Raw genomic sequence first — 18,880 nt, 5'->3', positions numbered from 1 at the left:
GGTCATTTCCTTTCTCCAGCTGTTTAAACAGCTTCCAAAGAGCTTGTAAAACAGATTGTATTGGAGGGAGTAGGGGGTGATGGACTGCATGTGTCATTTACGGGGAGATACCTTAGGAACCATCACACAAAAGCTGTCCAGGGAGCTGTCAGGTGGTGGAACAGCAAGGCTTGAAGAATCCGTAGCAGCTGGGAATAGGGAACAGGCATCACTGGGTGGAACACCAAGGCATGAGGGCTCTGGGGCAGCTGAGGAGAGGTGTTGGGCAGAACACCCCAGGTCTGAGGGTTCCATAGTGGGGGGGAGGGGGTCATCTGGCAGAGCTCCCTGGGCCTGAGGGCTCAGTGACCGTTGAGGAGGGTGTCGGGGGGGATCGCCCCAGGACCTGAGGGTTCCATGGCAGCTCAGAGAACTCAGGTCAGGGAGGGGAGACATTGGAGGAGGAAAGGGGTTATGAAATCTTATGGGGACCGCAGTCTCCCTCTCCCAAGCTGAATGGAACCTCACAGCACCTGGCAGAGGGGACTGGGTGAGGCTGCCCTGCTAGCACATATCTACCATCTGACCCAGCAGAGATCTGGGTTTGAGGGTGAAGGATTCATTGGGAGAGGTAGGTAACACACAACACTTGCATATAACACAACATTTCAGTGTATGTTGGACCCTGGGCTTATTCCCTACCGTTGTCTTGAAACTCTTTTTGTGCTCGGTCACTCCTGTGTCTGGTTTCCAGAGAGATGCCCATATTCCTGTGCCTGGGCGGGGAGGACACTTGAAATGTACTTATCGCTCAGCTAGTCTTTTAGGCCTCTGTGGGCACAGCATCTCTGCAAGAACTTCTATTCCAACAACACAGAGTAGAAGCGCTACCAAATCCACCCAGAACTCAGCTAAAAGGAATGTAGAACAAAAGCCACAACCCACACTACGCACTTGACTCAGACCCAGGCTGTCGCCTGTATCAGGGACAAATGACTGTTGTATACATATAATTTCCATTTTATTATGTCTCCAGTGCTAAAGGAACAAGCTTGTGGGCCTTGGATTCACTTCCTCTTCTCTTTGTTCACTGGCAATGCAAGCTGGACTGTGCAGAGATGTAGAAACAGCATTAAACACCAAATGCATCAGTGCACACCAGCAGGGGGAGTTCAAACACTGATTATGTGTGAGACACACCAAAATAGCGTTGTTGAAAGTTTCTCAGAAAAGGTGGGTTTACTTTAGATACGTATAAAGAAGAGATTTAGAATATGGCAGACCCTCCCCACAGAAAATTGTAAAGGGGTCAGAGCAGGGGTACTGGAACAATTTGTATAGTTTTTCTCTTGCTTGCGGGGGGGGGGGGGGGGGGGGGGGGGGAGGGCTAGCTCAGTGGTTTGAGCATTGGCCTGCTAAACCCAGGGTTGTGAGTTCAATCCTTGAGGGGGCCATTTAGGGATCTGGGGTAAAAAATCTGTCTGGGGATTGGTCCTGCTTTGAGCAGGGAGTTGGACTAGATGACCTCCTGAGGTCCCTGCCAACCCTGATATTATATGATTCTATGATAGTGGGGGTGCTGAGAGCCATTGAACCAAACTGTAAAACCTGTATATGATGGAAACCACTTCAAGCCAAGGGGTGCGGCAGCCCCCCCAGAACCACTAGTTCCAGCACCTATGGGTCAGAGGTTAAAATTTAGGTCTAAACAATCAATAGGATTCTTTTAGAACACAGTCCTAAACATTCACTATGATTATATTAGTCAGATAGGATCTCTTAAAAATAAATAATGGAGTGAGTGTCTTTAAAACAGGACTACTAAGAGGAGAGGCTGCCCTTACTAAGGCTACTGGAAATCAGTGTATAGTTCTCTTCTGTCTGGAGGTCCAATCCTCACGCAATAATTTAGGCCATATCTACACTACCACTTATGTCGGCAACACTTATGTTGTTGAGGGGTGTGACATACTGACATAGCTACCGCCGCTCATTGGAAGTGGTTTAATTATGTTGATGGGGCCGTCAGCATAGAGTGGCTACACGAGAGATCTTACAGCAGCGCAGCTGCATCGGTACTGCTGTAAGGTCTCTAGTGTTGCTATAGCCTTAGAGTGGATTGATTGGTGGAGGAAGGGGAGGAGAATCTGAGAATACTGACAGAACATTAGCAAATTCATTTGGTTTCACTGCTTGACAAAGAGATGCAGTTCACTGGGGTTTGCATGAGGGTTGAATAATTCTAGGTAAATTCCCAGCATCAAATGAGCTGGAATAACTGTTAGAAAGTTACTGGACAGGATCATTCAGAAAGCTCTGAAGCACTAAAGAAAAACTGGCACCTGCAGTCTGAGAAGTGAAGTTTCACAAGTGCTCAACCTCAAATGGCACAGATTAAATGCAGAGAAAAACATGTTAATAAAATGTAAATTAAGTAAATCAAATTAAAAAGCAGCCAAGCCAAGCGGAGAGTCGGGAAATGTTAATTCTTGAGTCCAGTGCTAAACCAGCTCTCTCCAGCCAAGTCCACCTGAACATTTGAAACACTGAGGCTCCCTGGCTCAGGGAAAATGTGACCCCCTCCTGCCCACACCACCCAGATCATCTCCAGCTGGGACGAAGTTCATTTATAACTGGCTGCACTCTCTTTCAAAGCCATGGATTACATTTGTATTCTTCCCAACTACCGCTTCTCCACATGACCCTCTTGGAACCCCCTTCTTCTATCCCAGGGGTGGCCAACCTGTGGCTCCAGAGACACATGCGGCTCGTCAGAAGTTAATATGCGGCTCCTTGTACAGGCACCGATTCCGGGGCTGGAGCTACAGGCGCCAACTTTCCAATGGGCCAGCGGGTGCTCACTGCTCAACCCCTGGCTCTGCCACAGGCCCTGCTCCCACTCCACCCCTTCCCGCCCCCTCCCCTGAGCCTGCCATACCCTCGCTCCTTCCCCTCCCTGCCAGAGCCTCCTGCACGCCACGAAACAGCTGATCAGGAGGTGCGGGGAAGGGCTGATCAGCGGGGCTGCAGGTGGGCGGGAGGCACTGGGAGCGGGGGAACTGATGGGGGTGCTGACATATTACTGTGGCTCTTTGGCAATGTCCATTGGTAAATTCTGGCTCCTTCTCAGGCTCAGATTGCGTGGACACTGACAGGATAGAACAGGGGTGGCCACTTCCCAAGCACTACCTTTCTGGCCAAGGAGGACTGAAGGAGGCCCTGTTCCCAGCCCCACACATGGCCAGGAAGGGCTATGCTGTTGAGAAGGGAATAGCTCCCTTTCTGTCCCCCAAAAGCGGGAGAGATTATCACTAACCCTAACAACTAATTTGGGAAACACTCTCCTTTAATTCTCACATGCACTTATCTGCCATCTTTGTGGGAGGAAACTGTCAAGTTGAATATTTTGGAACAATTATCTGTCACTATCATCATCTTAGATCATTAAAGCTTGGAGTGTTTTAAACACCTACTCCCCATCCATGACCATTTATGCTGTTTGTTTATATTTATTGTACTCCCCCCCCCCCCCCAACTGTGAAACAAGAAACTTGTCAGTTTCACTCTATTTATAGCCGACTTCACACACAGGCGAAAAGAGATCAATCCCACACTGCCCTGTCAGAGTGTGCCATCACCTTCCCCTCCCCTTCTCAAAACCCCACCTCTTCACAAATCATGAAGATGCTTCTCTTTATAGAAGGTTCGGTAAAACTTTTTAAACATACAAGATTTGGGGCCTACACCACTGGAGAATGTCTCTTTAAATAAAAGGGAGAGGGGAGGAGGGGAAGCTGCTGCCTCATCACTGCTCAAACAAATCCTTCCACCCCCCACCCCTCTTCCAGCCCTGACTGCAGGCAGGGAGGAAAGGGAAACAATTGTAGGGACATTGGGAGGGGTGTGTGGGAAAGGTTGATCACAGAAAGCCCTTCTGAGTGAACTATTGTCACAATCTGTGTAATGACAAAATGTAGGCTGGCTTGACAGGACATTAGCCCACCAGCCTCTGAATTATGGTGAGCAACAATGCAAAAAAGACTTGTTTATTTTAAATCTTTTTCCAGCAGCCTCAGAAATCAAACAGAAGACACCCACCCTTGTCACGGCCACTGTGCTGATGGGAGTTTATTAAAGCATGTTTTTTTTTTAGATAAATAAATAAAAGCAAAAGCACAGGAGACATTCATCTGCCCCCACGCCCTCGGCAGAGCAAAGTCACTTCAAATAACGGCAGTAAGTCAACTAGACATAACGTAGGAGAGTTTTCACCAATGTTGACACAGCAATAAAATCCAATCGCCTTCTGCTGTATAATAGCCTCAGGAGCCCAGGAAACAAAGGGGCTGGGTGCAGTGGCCTCTGGGAGGAGGAGGAACCCACCCCACCAACCAGAAATCAGCAGGGATGAAATAAAAAAGGACAATATCTAGCAGAAGCTCTGAGATCCTTCTTCTCCCAGGTATCTGTTATCTGTATGCCTGTCTCCCTCATCAGATATTCCATGCCCTCTCCCTATGCCCCAGTTTGGACACGCATTTGCACACTAGTGCCCCAACTGGCACTACTAGCTGCTCAGAAGTAACCACTCTGAAAAGCTATTGAATCCAGGAGTTGCACGTATTTATCACTGCTTTCAGCTATACAGCATCACATTGGGGCTAGGACTCGGGAGTTTCAGCACCAAAAGAACACACAAGCCTCTAGTACCTGAACTATTAAGCTGGCAGTAGTATTAGACCTTTTAATATTCTGTAAGCCAGTGGTTCTCAACCAGGGGTACGTGTACCCCTGGGGGTACGCAGAGGTCTTCCAGGAGGTACAGCAAATCATCTAGATATTTGCCTAGTTTTACAACAGGCTATACAAAAAGCACTAGCGAAGTCAGTACAAACTAAAATTTCATACAGACACTGGCTTTTTTATATTGCTCTATAAACTATAAACTGAAATGTAAGTATAGTATTTATATTCCAATCAATTTATTTTATAATTATATGGTAAAATGAGAAAGTAAGACGTTTTGCAGTAATAGTGTGCTGTGACCCGGTTGTGTTTTATGTCTGATTTTGTAAGCAAGTAGTTTTTAAATGAAGTGAAACTTGGGGTACACAAGAGAAATCAGACTCTAAAAGGGATACAGTAGTTTGGAAAGGTTGAGAGCCACTGCTATAAGCCAACCACTAGCAGGTGACATGATCACACACACACTTGAGCCAATATGTTACAATTCACAAACCAAGAATTACTGTTCTTTCTCCACCCAGTGTAACAGGATGGGGTCTCCAGGAGGCAAGCACTGCATCCTTTTTGCCAGACCCAGAAAGGACTCTATCCTCAGGTGGGAGAAGAAAGCCAAGATATTGCGGTCTCTGAGTCCCGCCCTCTACCCCAGATTGCAGCCAGGCAGCGAAGCTACGCACTGCTTGGGTGAGTACAGGTTAGACACACATACGGTTCAGTTGCAAATTTAAATGAGTGGAACAAACACGAGTGCAAAGCGGTGTTGCTTGTGCAATAGCAGCTTCATGCCTGCATTAATTGTGGGCCAGCGTGAAAACAGTCCTCCAGGGGATGTGAAAAGCAAACCACAAGTGCTTGGTGACATCATGCTAGAGCGAACATGCCTGCAGGAACCCCAGTGCAAGCGAATCAGACCGACAAACAGCCCTCTAGCCCAGTGCCCTTGTCTCATGGCTTACTCTGCAGTCATCACATAAATGGGGCTTTTTCAGGGCAAGTTAAATCTATCCTCCCTCCCCACTGGGCCTCCTTAAACCCAGAAAAAACGAGCGTGTGCACTGGACGCAAAGCCTTCTCCACTAAGCTGTTTTTCCACCCGCTCAGTTCTGCATCGGTGGCAGCCAACTCCCGTCTCCAAGATTAACACTGTGACACTTTGAAATCTCTCTTAGCTCATCAGACCATTGCATAACACACATGGCCCCAACACAGTTTATAGAAATACCCTAATTAATGGTGCCAGCTGCCACCAGGCACTTGAGCTAGGGTGGAGAAGGAGAAGGGAGGTACTACAGAGCAACACATGGCAGCTTACTGGAGGAAGGTCCAGCCTACTACCCCAAGAGAAGGATCAGCCGAGAATCATGGGTGACCTGGGCTAACACACACTGGCACTGGTGGGGATCACATCCTTCGCTGGTTAATATGGAGTGGATGTCCTAACTATGCCCACTTCAGGAGCACTTCCCAGTGGCTACAGGAATGACCTGTATATAAAGTTAGAGTGATGGGGAGTCTGGAAAATAATGGAGACTCAGGAAGATGGCCTGGGTACAAATTTGAGGGATCTCTCTGCACTGGCTTTGGGCAGCTGGAAGTTCACTCAAATTCCTTTGGCTGGGGATGGGCGACAAGAGAGAGCTGTTAAGGGTGGATGACCCCGCGCCAACGGATCCATAAAAAGTGGCATGGCTCTATCAGGATTCCCTCCCAGTCCATTTAATAGATTCAAAGGAGGAGAGACGCTCACCAGTTAAATACCTGGTTTAAGAGAGGAGGGCTCCGGACTATAATCGTCCAAATAAAGCATTTCCTCTATAATGGGCTGTGAAGGGACATGTCTGTCCCAGCAGCCGCTGCTTTACTAACAGAGCAACCACCACCATGTGGTCACGGTCAAAAGAGTTAAGAAACAGAACAGCCACGGGTCCCTTACCGTCTCTCGTTGCCAAAGAGCCGGGCCACCTCTTCCCTTCCAGGGCTGCGGGCCCGGGTCCTCTGCTCCAGCCGTTTCCTCTCCACCTGGAAGGCCTCCCGGTTACTGATCCTAATGGCCTTGGGAACATCGGCCAGGGTGGCGTACTGCCGACTGGCTTTGAAGGAAAGGGAGCGGTCCGTTCTTTCTGCTCCCCTTCCCCCGTCTCTGCTGCTGGAGTCCTTGTACGTGGGGTAAGTACTCTTTGAATCCAGGGAGTTCAGTGAGAAGCTGGAAACCATTCGGTTGTTTGAGCTGGTACCTGGGGAAGGAAAGGGGTGGCTGTGCTCCTGGGAGGGTGATTTGGGGTAACTGTACCTGTTGTTCGGGGTGCTGGGGCTGGGAGGGGATGGTGGAGGTGGCAAGTGCTGCTCTTCCAACTTCGAGTCTTGCTTGGTCTTCTCCAAGGAAAAGTAACCGCTCTCAACACGCGCCTTCCGCCCACAGTCTATCCGGTCGCCATTCATGGAGCTTTCATCTAAGAAACGGAACAGAAAACAAGGGGAAGGAGTTGGGTGGAGGTTACTACGCTTGGTTCCAAACTTGATTTCACCTCCCCTCCATTTGTATAAAAGGGGATTTTAACACAAACTGCCTTGCCTCCACAGAACGGGAAACATCTGCATACGATTTCCAGCATTACAGTGCCTATGGACCCAAACCCAAACCTGACCTGGAAGACCCACCTCTGGAGGGAAACCGGAAGTTCAGTTTCAGGATCCATTGCATCTTTGGCTTTTGTGTCCAGAACTACCAGAAAGGGTGGTGATAAGAACAGGTTTCTTGTGATGTGGAGACTGACCTGCTAGGAGGTGGACTAGGACCCACCAATCATTAGCATTTCACACTTGGATTACTGAGCAGCCTGCTATAGGTGCCACATGCAAAGCTCCAATAGACATAGGGTGGGATGGGTGCTTGAGAGTTATTTACAGAGGGAAAAACTGGACAATGACAACAGGGGCTTCCATAACAGATGGGAATGTAGATAGCAGAATACCATCAGGTGCCCAGCCAGCTTCTCACATCTTGTCAGGAGCAGCCATACTGCAGAAGGGCCAATAAAGTCTCCCCTTATTTCTTTGAGTCCAAGCACGCAATGATCTGACCCACTCCGTCTCCACAGAGTCAAGGGAGGAGGGACACAACAGGGAAGAGCGGGTGCTTTGTTAAGACACAAAGAGGAGGCTTCTTCTCAACAAGTTGTAACTGCATATATTAGAAGGAAGCTCAGAGGTTCAGCCAGCAAACACCAATGCATTGCCTAATCACAAGTAAAATCAACTTTGATGGTGTCTGATTCCAGTTTAAAAAAAAAAAAAAAAAAAAAAGCGAGAAAGAGAGAGCAAGCGAGTGCTCAGTGGTTTGGCCTGCTAAACCCAAGGTTGTGAGTTTAATCCTTGAGGGGGCCACTTAGGGATCTGGGGCAAAATCAGTACTTGGTCCTGCTAGTGAAGGCAGCGGGCTGGACTCCATGACCTTTCGGGGTCCCTTCCAGTTCTAGGAGATAGGTATATCTTCATTAAAAAAAAAGAAAAAAGGTCAGGAGAGGGGAACAAGAGAGTGGAAGGTGTGTTAACAGCTGGAGGAAGCATGGCTCCATCAGCAGCTCTATTTCTTCCTCCACAGAAAAAACGGGGAGCTAGGAGAGCATTGAGGCCTCATTGCAAGATGAAAAACAGCTGTATGCATTCTTTTGCCAGAGGGAGTTAGTGACCAACAGCCTCCATGCCAGCACAGACAAAGGCATTAAGGAAAGGGGAATCCCTTCACACTGCTCTTGCTACCGAGGGCACAAGGAACAATTCCCGTTTTGCATTCACACCACCACAAAATTGTGCACGAGCATTTGTTTTCAAGGGCCAAAATAACCTGCATCTAATCACCAATGCACTTCCTGAATTGTTGGCCTCTAGAAGATTCTCCATATGTAAGTTTGGAATGTGGAGAAAATCATTCTGTTCCAGGCAGACTTGACCTGCTGGTTGATTGGTTGGTATGTAGGTAAGTGTGAATGTATACACGCACGCATGCAGGGAAGAAGGGGAGGCAGCAGAGAGGTCTACATCCAGCAGCAACTTTCCCATCCATTCTGAAGATCATAAGCTGGATGGTAAGTTATTTTGTTTTCTCCAGCCAAAAAACAAGTGACCGAAAAGCAGCATCTGTGGAGGTAACACACACACACACACACACACACACACCCACCCACCCACCCCTCCTGCCCATGGCCACATCCCAAGGTGTCAAGGGCAAAAGCCTATTGATTCATCAAAACCAGGGCTTTGCTGACACCAGCTAAATCAGAGAGACGCAAAGGGAGCAGTCTTCTTCCATTAGCTAATCCCAAGAGAGCAAGGAGGAAAGCAATCGTTTTAGCTAGCCGCTCAGAACATACAACAAACTCAGCTTTCCCCGCCGCCCCTGATTTATCCAAGGGGAACACAAAGCAGGAAGAAAGCCCGGGCCTCTATTGTTTCATTTAGAACAATACAGCAGATTCCGGAGGCTTCCAGGGACTAATCAGAGGAGACAAAATGTAAACAGCTGCCCTGATATAGGGTTGGGAGGAGGAAGCAGTGCCTCAGTGCTTGGCAATAAAACAGGACCAACTGTAGGCAGGTGTCTCTCTGTATCCATTAGGGCACTATTTCCCAAAGGAACCAACCGGAAAGCTGGGATAGGTCACGGGCCCAGTCCAGAGGGGAGACCATGGGGGGGGGGGGGGTTGGATAGCGAGCCCACCCCACACTCATCCTGCAGCGAGTGCTCCTGTCCCATGGAACTGGGCTGAGAGGGTTGCTGTGGGTGGTCGGTGCCTCATTCGTGGAGCGAGGCAGAGTCGGCAGCAAAGGAAGCTAGCCTGATTTTGCCTCCTTGCTCCCCATGCATCAGGACCCCGGGTGGGTTGCAAAAATTAAGACAAAATGCAGTTGGTGGGCTGCCTTAGTGAAAAGTTTGGGAATCACTCAGTGGCTAGTATAAAGGGGGACGATCAATATTCAAAAGCTCATTTATTCCAAAGGAAATTTCCTTGCCTTGGAATCGCACCCGTTAGAGGTGGGAAAGACCTGTGAGGTCATCCCGTTCTGCTCCTTGCCTCTGCCTTCCAGTACTTTATCCAGATTTTCCCCTTTCTTAATTTCATCCCATTATTCACAATTATTCCCCTCTCCTCCCCTTTCCCCCCCCCCCCAGTACCATCCTATGGAATGCCGCAAGTGTAAGTGTTCAGATCTTTGTAGACTGACACTGGGCTGAGCCATTCCCACTGGATTAAAGTATTGAAAGTGGGAGGGGGGGAGGAGGAGGGAGAACAGGATAGGAGGGGAATCCAGTGGTGAAAAGAAAACTAATGTCAGTTTCTTCTTAATTTGCACTTCACTCAGTTCAGGACAATAAAATCAGCCCTAGTCCATGACTGTGCCTACCCAGGCACTGCCTCAATGTAAATAATATCACCTTCATCAACAGGGCAGTTTCCTTCTGTTTCTCTATGGCAGTTGTAGGATCTTGGGTACTAACAGGTAGTTGGGTTTCCAAACCAGTAGGGGAACCGTTACATTTGTTTAAAACAATAAATAATAAATAATAATAATAATATTACACAGACAAGAAACCATTTCTATTCATGCTTTTAAATAAAAGCAAGTTTAGACCAAACTTTTTGACTAGGTCCCATTAAGAGAGCCACACCACTCCAGTCAAGACAGCTATGTAATCAAACCAAACTGCTGCAGGAAAACCTTCCAACCCTAGTAACAACTTGGGGTTAATCGGCCATTAATAGCAGCATTTTGCACTTTGAAAGCACCTTCCATCAGAGGATATCAAAGCACTTTATACACAGTAGGCTTCACAACATCCCTGTGAGGTAGGTAAGGTATTAGATCCACCTTTCAGAAGGGTAAGTTGACGCACAGAAGTGTTCGGGGGGATTTGACCAACATAACCCATTGGGGCAGTGGCAGAGCCAGGAAGTGACATTGCTCACTGCTCCCATGGACTTCCTGAAGTTGCAGGTGCTCAGCAGTATCTGAGCATCAAGCCGTAAGAGTCTCATCTTCCAGGCCCAGCTCCAGTCACTACATAGCACAACCTCAGGGTGAAAAAGAAAGCTCCCCGCCAATCAAGTATCGAATGCTGCCAGGGTAGAGGAGAACAGGAACCAGTGCCAGCGTCCCTCTGGTCCTTACCTTCTTTGCTTTCCAACGCAGGTTCCTTCAAGGAACTGGCAGGCATGGCCTGGCTCTGCATGGGGCTCTGGGCTGGGCTGATGCTACTGTTCCCATCTGGTTGATCTTTGCCCCTCATTTCTTCTTGCCAGAGGGTGGACTTGGTAGTGGGGACCTTCTCTGCATTAGGAATGTTGCTACTGGTCACAGCCATCTTAGCGGGGCCAGGTTCCTAAAGAGAACAGGAAAAAGACACTGGGTATCACTGCACATTCTCTAAGTCCTAGCGCCAGTCATCCCGACTTACCATAGCAGGTAGGTCCTTATCTGGAGATACATGGACCACTTTACCCCAAGCTCTTAGGCCACATGGCATTTCGATGCACTTACAAAGGGGTGTGTATATTTCCCTTCCCTGAATGATCTGATTTATACATTTCAAATGCTGGCAGGTCTAAGCGTTTCTCCCAAGTGGGACAGGCTAATTCAAGACTTCCTTAAGCAAGGCGGTTAAGCACCGCTCTTACAAAGAAAAAGGAAACGTCTTTAATATGCTCTCCTGAGGGAGGGATCCAAAAATGGCCCACATCTCCCTCTCTGTCCAGCTGGAGAAAGAAACCAGAGCAAACGTAAGCTCACAAATGAAGGAAACCTACTGACCCTGAGAAGAAGCAGATATACATGGTAGGGGCCTCTTTGCTTTGCTGTGCTTTGTTTTCCAGTAGGAACTGCCCCTCCCAGTTCGGCAGACAGGACGCAGCACAATACCAGCGCATTTAACTATTCACTTGTGTAAAGTTCCCGCTCACGAAACCATGGATTAACCAAGCCTTACAGCTCAGCCAATAAACGCCAGCCCCGACTGTGATGCCTGCTGCTGGCCCTTTCCCAAGTAGACGTGGTGTAGGTCTGGTGCGTCTGAGGCATGCTGTCACCAGACCAATGAGCACAGTACACACATTTGAGATAGAGAAAGATCTCGCTGAAATAGATTCTAATCTATGGGGATCAGCTTCCTTGAGGGGCTACTGAGACCTAGCAAACTCACTTCATTTTGACCCAATCAAGGACAAGAATGCTTGTGAAAGGCCGGTACTATCACATGCCACAGAACCACCTCAGTACAGACCAACAGGAGTTATAAACACTTACACGGCAGTATATGTCTAAGATGTCTCGTTGGTGGAGGATCTTTCGAGATTATTATTATAACACTTTCTTCCCCAAGGATCACAACTACACACACAGAAATCCAGCAATGCAACCACCCCTGGGGCAGACGGTGGGAGATGGGATATTTTGGCCAACCAGGGCATTAAACATGCATTCTAAAAACCCTTGATGGATTTTTATTGTATTCTGTGACATTTAACATATGGGCTACCTGCTTTGACCCCTCCACAAACGTTTACTCTGAAGCATCCTCACATCCATGAAAGGTACAGCTCCACCCCCTCCCCTCTCTCTCATATCTTCTGAGGCCTGGAAAGATCAACTTCAGCTGCGAATCATTTCCATCAGGATGGCAAGGAACAGCTGGCCCTGGACACCACTTCAAGTGGAAGGCCGCACCGGGCTCTGCATTCTTCGGCCTGGAGTGTGGCTTTCCCCTCAAAGCAACGTTTCACACACTGTCAGCACCCGAGAGAGCAGCGAACCTCGCCAAGAGGGGAAGCTTTGAAGCCCAGCCAGGCCCTGGATCTTCGGAAGCATGGCCAAGAGTGAGAGCTCTCGGCTGACAAATGTGCCCATCCATTGGCGAAGCTGCCCTCGCCCGGTCCATCAACAGGGGATGTGGAGGATGTCCTTGAGCCAAGGCGCCGTGTGTGTTGAACTCTTGCCCAGAAGACCTTCTTAGAGACAGGACTTCTGGAGCCCACTGAGTCACATTTCAACAAGGTTCCATTTGCAAGAAGACAACAATTACCTGACAAATTCTCCTGGCTAGAAACAATGAGCACAGCCTACTTCCCAGGGCTCCTCCTAAAGGGCTCCGCTGGTTTAGACAAAGAAGGGCTTTATGTGACTAGAAAGCAGATTATACTTGAAGGGAGGGGAGGGGTTAGAGGAACACCTGAGTTGCACCCCCCCCTCCACGAGTATACAGTTAGAACAGGGGTTATTTTTCAGATAATGCAAGTCCCCCCCTCTAGCCTGGCTTTCCAGCTATTTCCTGCCCAGGTACCAGCCCCAAGCTGCACTTCCTGCTGAGAGAGAGATTAGCGGCTTCACAGCATTACTGCCTGGGAGCCCAGAGACGGGGCTACAGGCGGAAATGTCACATGCCTTTTTCCTCTGGTTTACACCCATTTTTAAACAGCAGCTCCTCACCTTCACTTTTGCAAGATGCTGTCCATTTCTACCAACAAGCCACAGAACCCCCGGCAGGTGGCATATGGGCTAAGTCAGTATCCGGAAGGGCTTCCGACTGTCAGCAGCGGGGCACATCTGAGCCCTTCTCCTCACCTGCATGCTGTCGCTGCAGCATAGCAGGTGTGTGGCTTTGACTGCTGGATTGACAAGCCCCCGTCACAGCAATCCTACATAGAGCCAAGAGATCTTCCATTTTGTTTTTGACTTCAAGGCCTTCTTCCCACCTATATCTATCAATCGGATATCCCCCACGATCTCTACCCTAGCCTTCTACCTCCAGCCAAGAAACAGACAGTAAATCAGTTCAGCTGCTAGATTTCATGCTCATGCAATGGGAGTCTTCTCACTACCTTACACACCCCCAGGTGTGGCACCAACAGTGCAACCTCTACAGAGCACACCTGACAGGTGATGCTCCATGAAGCAAATAAACCAAATCTCTTTCCCTGTGTGTGTACACACAACCAAATCCCCTTCCCTCTGTGTACACGTACATACACTTATTTCCCTCAGTCTCCTGCCATTGACAGTCTTGCTCTTAAACCCCGCTGCCCTTAACATACGTCCCATGACCCCCCTAGGCCTCTCTCCTCTGCCAGCCAATAAACTGAATTTGCTCACATCAGAAAACATTTTTTGTGCAATGGCTTCAAAAAAGAATTAAAACTAGAAATTCATTCCCTACTGTCCAACAGCTGCAGTCATCGTTTGTCTGGTCTGGTTTGCAACGAGCCACAAATAAAGAAAAAATGCAATGCCTTAACACCTGAGATGCCTAAATGGACATTTACTTTAAAAACAGAAGAGCTATTTAACACAATTTAAAATGCAATTAAGGAAATACTAGTTATTTTAAATGCATCTCTAAGTACGACTGGCCCTAACATAAATCAGCGACAGCTGCCATTTTACTCAGTATCCTTGCAACAGGAAGCCTGGTCCACTGACTTAGTTTGTGATGGAGGAAGGACAGTTTAGCAGGTTAACGCATGAGACAGGATGGGGACTTTCACAACTGGCGTAAAGTTGAGTTCTATTAATTAGGGAATTTTTTAGAATTTTTCTTAAAGCCACTGGGTACTTGTCAGAACAAACCAGTGATAAATTAACCACAGCCAGAAATAATATTTAAGGAAATTGTGACAGCACTTCCCAATGTCTCTCAACCACTTGACACACGATGGGCAAATCAAGGTGAACCTTAACTACTGTATTAGGCACAACGGGCCTGTAAACCTATAAACTTACTGGCTACCCAAGCACAGTGCTTGCTGCTGAGAGTTATCCCACTGCAGTCACCAGGACTGTGTGTGTTATGAAGAAGAAATAAGTGTTTGTAGGCTCAGGCCCTTAGATGCTCTGGTGATTTTATATATAGAAAAGAATCTGGTCTCCTGCTCTCACATGAATATATTATAAATACACCAATACACGCATATGCCTACATTTTCGAGGACGATTAGGAATTGCCTCAATTTTTAGACACCTGAGATATTTTAATGGGTTATTTTCAGAGAGTGAAAACTCAACCCATCTTCTGAAGGTCCTTTAAGATGTCTCCAACTGGGCACTCAAAGTTACTAATCTCCTTTGAAACTTTACTCCATCTATATGTATTAATGAATACGTACGCACATATATTCAGACAGAGAGAGAGAGAGAGAGAGAGAAAGATTGAGAAGGACACAGTTGAGCAAAGCAGCACTGCCTAGGCAAGTAGGCAAGACTGCTTCTTTCCGTTTCTTTAGCTGTTCAAATTTTGTATTATATTGTCACCCCTTTACCGAGTTGTAGCAGAAGCCTGGGCCTTGGAGACCAGCTTTCAGCGGGAGCTGAAATCAGTGCAGCACACAAACAGAAGTCCTGGAACAGTGGTGGCGACAAATTGCACGGAGCCCAATCCCTTCTTTCAGGGATCTCCACCCAAATACCAATATCCTCGTTTCCAGAGAGCAATTCTGCACCAAGAACTGACTCCAGTTAGAGAGATTAAGGCAGAGAGCAAGGTCCCTTGCTGCTTGTCATGCCCCCCCCTTGGAAAAACATCAGAAAACTAGCCACCTGCCTGCATTTCCTTCTGAGATTAAAAAGATGCTCATATGCAAAGAAAAAACACTACATTTAACAGCGCCATCCACTGACCCCTGCCTTGATATGGTTTCTGTCTGGGGAAGAGCGGAGATAATAATTTTCAGATTTTTACAATGAGATGAAGCCATGAGAACAAGAGCTGAAAACAGAAGACAGTTTTCCATGGAAGTGGTCCCTTCCGGCTTAAAAATCAATGACGTTTTCCAGCCACCTAGAAGTGTTTGCAAGTAAAAGGAAAACAGATCATGAAAGTGACGAGAGCGGCCAGTGCTGCTGCAGACAATATTTGCTGCTGGATTAGGGGTATTTTTTATTTTCAAAAGGCTCTTTTCCTGCAGAAGGAGAGAGGCCTGACAGGCAGCCAAGTTCAATAGAAGCCCTTTCAAAGGGATTTCTTTTCTGGTAACGGTCTCTCCACCCCCTTTGACAAGCCGCACCGAGTTTGTGGTGACAGGCTTCTGGCGCGGTGGCCTGAACCACTCTAACCGCTCCGGTGCTGCGTGGCCAGAGCGTGAGGCTGGGATCAGATCATTTCCAGGCTGCTTTGGGGAGAAAGAGAAAGAATGGGAAGTTGTGGCTGCTTTCCATTTGACACAAGCAGGAAAGCAGATGGGGAAGCGGGTAGAGTTAGTGAGGAATGCGTGAAGGTAAAGATAAAAAGTCCCGCTCTGGCTGGTGCTTAATGCTATCCTGCCGGAGCTGTTCTGGCAAACGAAATCTCTGCGGCAACAGATACACATGGAGTTTCCTGCCTTCCATTCCAGCTCTTGATTATGATGGAAAGCTCCCAGTTTCCTCATTCAGCTTCCTGGCTTTGAGGTTTCGCCTGCATCACCCAGTGACCCAGCTTTAAGCATCTGCTGCACAGCAACTGGTTTGCTCTTTTGTAGAGTAGAACACTCTACAGGATGTGACTAAGTGGGAATCTTTTGTAATATTTGTCTGAAGCCTACGTGTGCCTCGGTTTCCCCTATGTGCTGCAGAGTTACCTAATTTGGGGGGAGGGGAGGTCTGTTTGCTCTCTGGCCAGCCTAAAGCACAGGTGTGAATGATACCTAGCTGCCTGGGGCTTGGGCCCCATATTAATGGAGCTCTTGAAAAGACAATGGCAAATCCAATTGCCTGGACATGGACACCTAACAACCAACAACTCACAAGAGATATGGACTTCCCTGCCTCTCCACAGCCCCTCTCCCACATCTCCCCAGCTAGGGAACAACAGGGGGGAGGGGTATGAGGTGGAAGTTAAGTTGGCTGCAGGAAGCAGTCGGCTGGGGACACACCTGGAGTGAGGCAAAGGGAGGTCAGAGGGACGAGGCTTTGGGCTGCGTGCTGACCAGGATGGACTATGCTGTAACCTTCTTTTCTCTGTGCTAACCAAGGTCTTCCTATGCTGTGTTCCAGGTGACTAATAAACTGTCTGACAACGCCGGCTGAGTGCTGCTGCAGATGCTGACAGCAGAGGTGCATTGCTCCTAAGATAGTACAAGTCTCCCTCAGGGGTCTGCCTCAGGTGGAATTGCTGAACAGAGCTCACGGTGTGAAGCAGGAGGGCTGAAGGACCAGAGGCCTGGCCTTCGGAGGCGGTGAAGCCATGTGGCTTGCCCTGGAGGAAGCTTGAGACCCCTAGGGGGTCTGGCTCACTGAAGGGGTCCTCCCAGAGACTGTTCCAAAGCTGGGGTCATAGCACCAGTCCTGTGGATCCACGACACAGGGACCACAAATGTTCCAGTTCAAAGAGATCATGCAGGCAGCTGGCCTGAGCCCATTTCCATACATTTTTTAGAATAAAAATGTTAAAGAGGAGCCCCAACCCAATACAGGCCCTGTGCTCATCCCCTCAGGGAAAGGTTCAGAGAAGCCACACGTGGTTTGAGTTCGCCCATGGTAGGAGCCTGAAGTTAAGCAACATTGTTCTCGTGCTGCTATGCGGGGTTTTTACACCTTCCCTCTGAAGCTGGCCACTGTTAGACACACTGGACTAGAGGGCACTGATCTGATCCACTTTCCTACATTGAGTACTAGCCACATCTGGCCTTCAAGCTGAGCACTGTCCCTCTGTTAGCCAGACAGTACATTTAAGGAGCAGACAGAGGTATGGGACAGTCTCAAACAGTAATTGAATTCTTACAGACATGCCTCAAAGGTTTGGGACAGACGCAGGCCTAGGCCAAATGCACTCAACTCTAGGATAGTGCCGACGCAGATGCTGACTCCAAAGAAGCGCTCAGGAATTCAGATGCTCCTCTGAGCTGTCCAACCCAGCTAGCCTCCAGCCTCAAAGAGCAGGAGCTGGAAGTCTAAGGTCCGGGGTGGCAGCTGCTTCGGTCTAGGACCCAGCAAGGCAAAGGGCTCTCTGGAAAGTGGAAGTTACACCATAAAAATAGATTCCATGCTCCTTCCTAAAGGTTTGGTTCAAGGTTTGGGGGAAGGTATGGGGTGAGGAAGGAGAAGATTCTTGTTTGATCAGTTGCTAGTCTCAGCCCCATGGGTGCTGGTCCTTTGTTATAATGCTACCTTCCAGTTAAGACACGCCATGGAGTGGAAACCCAAGACCGCCCCTGTGCTCAACTCAAGCAGAGACAAGGGCGGGGGCAGCACCAGGGCTGCTTAAGGAACTTGGAGAGATTTGCAAGATGAAGGGCGGGAGAGGTTTATTAATTGGTCCCGCTGTGTCTATTTATTTCTCTTAAACCCTGCAAGGGCCAATCTGGACTGTGCCCTGGACTCCCATTCTTTGTGATGGGGAGGTACTCAGCACCACGCAGGATGAAGCCCTTATTTAGGGGATCTAAGAGCAAAGTGCCCCAAGAGATCTTACTGCTGGAGCCTGGCCTGAATGGAGTACGAGCGATGCTGTTGAATTATGGGTATTAGCCTCTGTGCCACCCTCCTAGCCCGTCCCCCTGAGTGGCATGCGGCAGTGTTTTCTGGGCAGTGACCTTCACACACTAGACGTGGCATAAGAGTGGACAGAAATACACAAGCTCAATACCTCAATGCCTTCAAGAGAGAAAGGCTGTTGTGGAGAGCAGCGAGGGGGGTGGGGGAGAAGCAGAGGGAAGCATTAACCACCAGCTCTGATGGAGCAGAGTTAGAGAGACAAGAGGATCATTCTCAGGGCACTGAGAGCTTCTGCAAAGGGATAAGTGGAGTGCTGAAGAGGCATGACACAGCCTTCCTCCATGAAACGTAAGAGGAGAGGAAGAGACCAGCTAATAGAGGACAACTGTGACAGAATTGGGATTCCACGGAGGCCTGGGGGAAGACCTCAGAGAGCAGCCAAGGGCCAGGGAGCTGAAGCAGAGAAATAAATAGAAAACATGAGCTCATCCACCGTGAGCTCTCTGTACAGCGGCAGCTGAAGTACGAACCTGGCTCCTTCGGGGGAGCTGGCCTGGGCTACACACCCAGTGCTGGCATCCGGGCAGGGGTGTCTGTGCTCTGGCATTTTACTGTGGGTGATGGTGGCGTTCTCTATTCCCACACTAAGCCCCTGAGCTTGTGCCTAAGGCAGCGAGACACAGGGGTTGCACCCCACTGG

The 18,880-nt window shown here is 48.6% G+C and overlaps 1 protein-coding gene across 7 annotated transcripts in view; it reads right to left on the bottom strand.

Annotated features, from left to right (window-relative positions):
• Positions 1-18,880, bottom strand: part of MPRIP (myosin phosphatase Rho interacting protein) — a 169,620-nt gene that overhangs the window by 54,205 nt on the left and 96,535 nt on the right. For 3 of the 7 annotated variants that reach the window (XM_054041200.1, XM_054041202.1, XM_054041203.1), the window contains exons 6-7: positions 10,894-11,104; positions 6,659-7,175 (exon numbers count right to left, since the gene is read on the bottom strand). In XM_054041200.1, coding sequence (XP_053897175.1) covers positions 6,659-7,175; positions 10,894-11,104 — 728 coding nt within the window. The remainder of the gene's footprint in view (positions 1-6,658; positions 7,176-10,893; positions 11,105-18,880) is intronic. The other 4 variants (XM_054041205.1, XM_054041206.1, XM_054041208.1 and 1 more) reach the window with 2 other exon arrangements.

The sequence above is a fragment of the Malaclemys terrapin genome, chromosome 10 (genome assembly GCF_027887155.1).
Source record: "Malaclemys terrapin pileata isolate rMalTer1 chromosome 10, rMalTer1.hap1, whole genome shotgun sequence".
Classification (NCBI taxonomy): Eukaryota; Metazoa; Chordata; order Testudines; family Emydidae; genus Malaclemys; species Malaclemys terrapin.
Note: the sequence above shows the minus strand (reverse complement) of the source record. Positions and strands in the feature narration are given on the sequence as shown.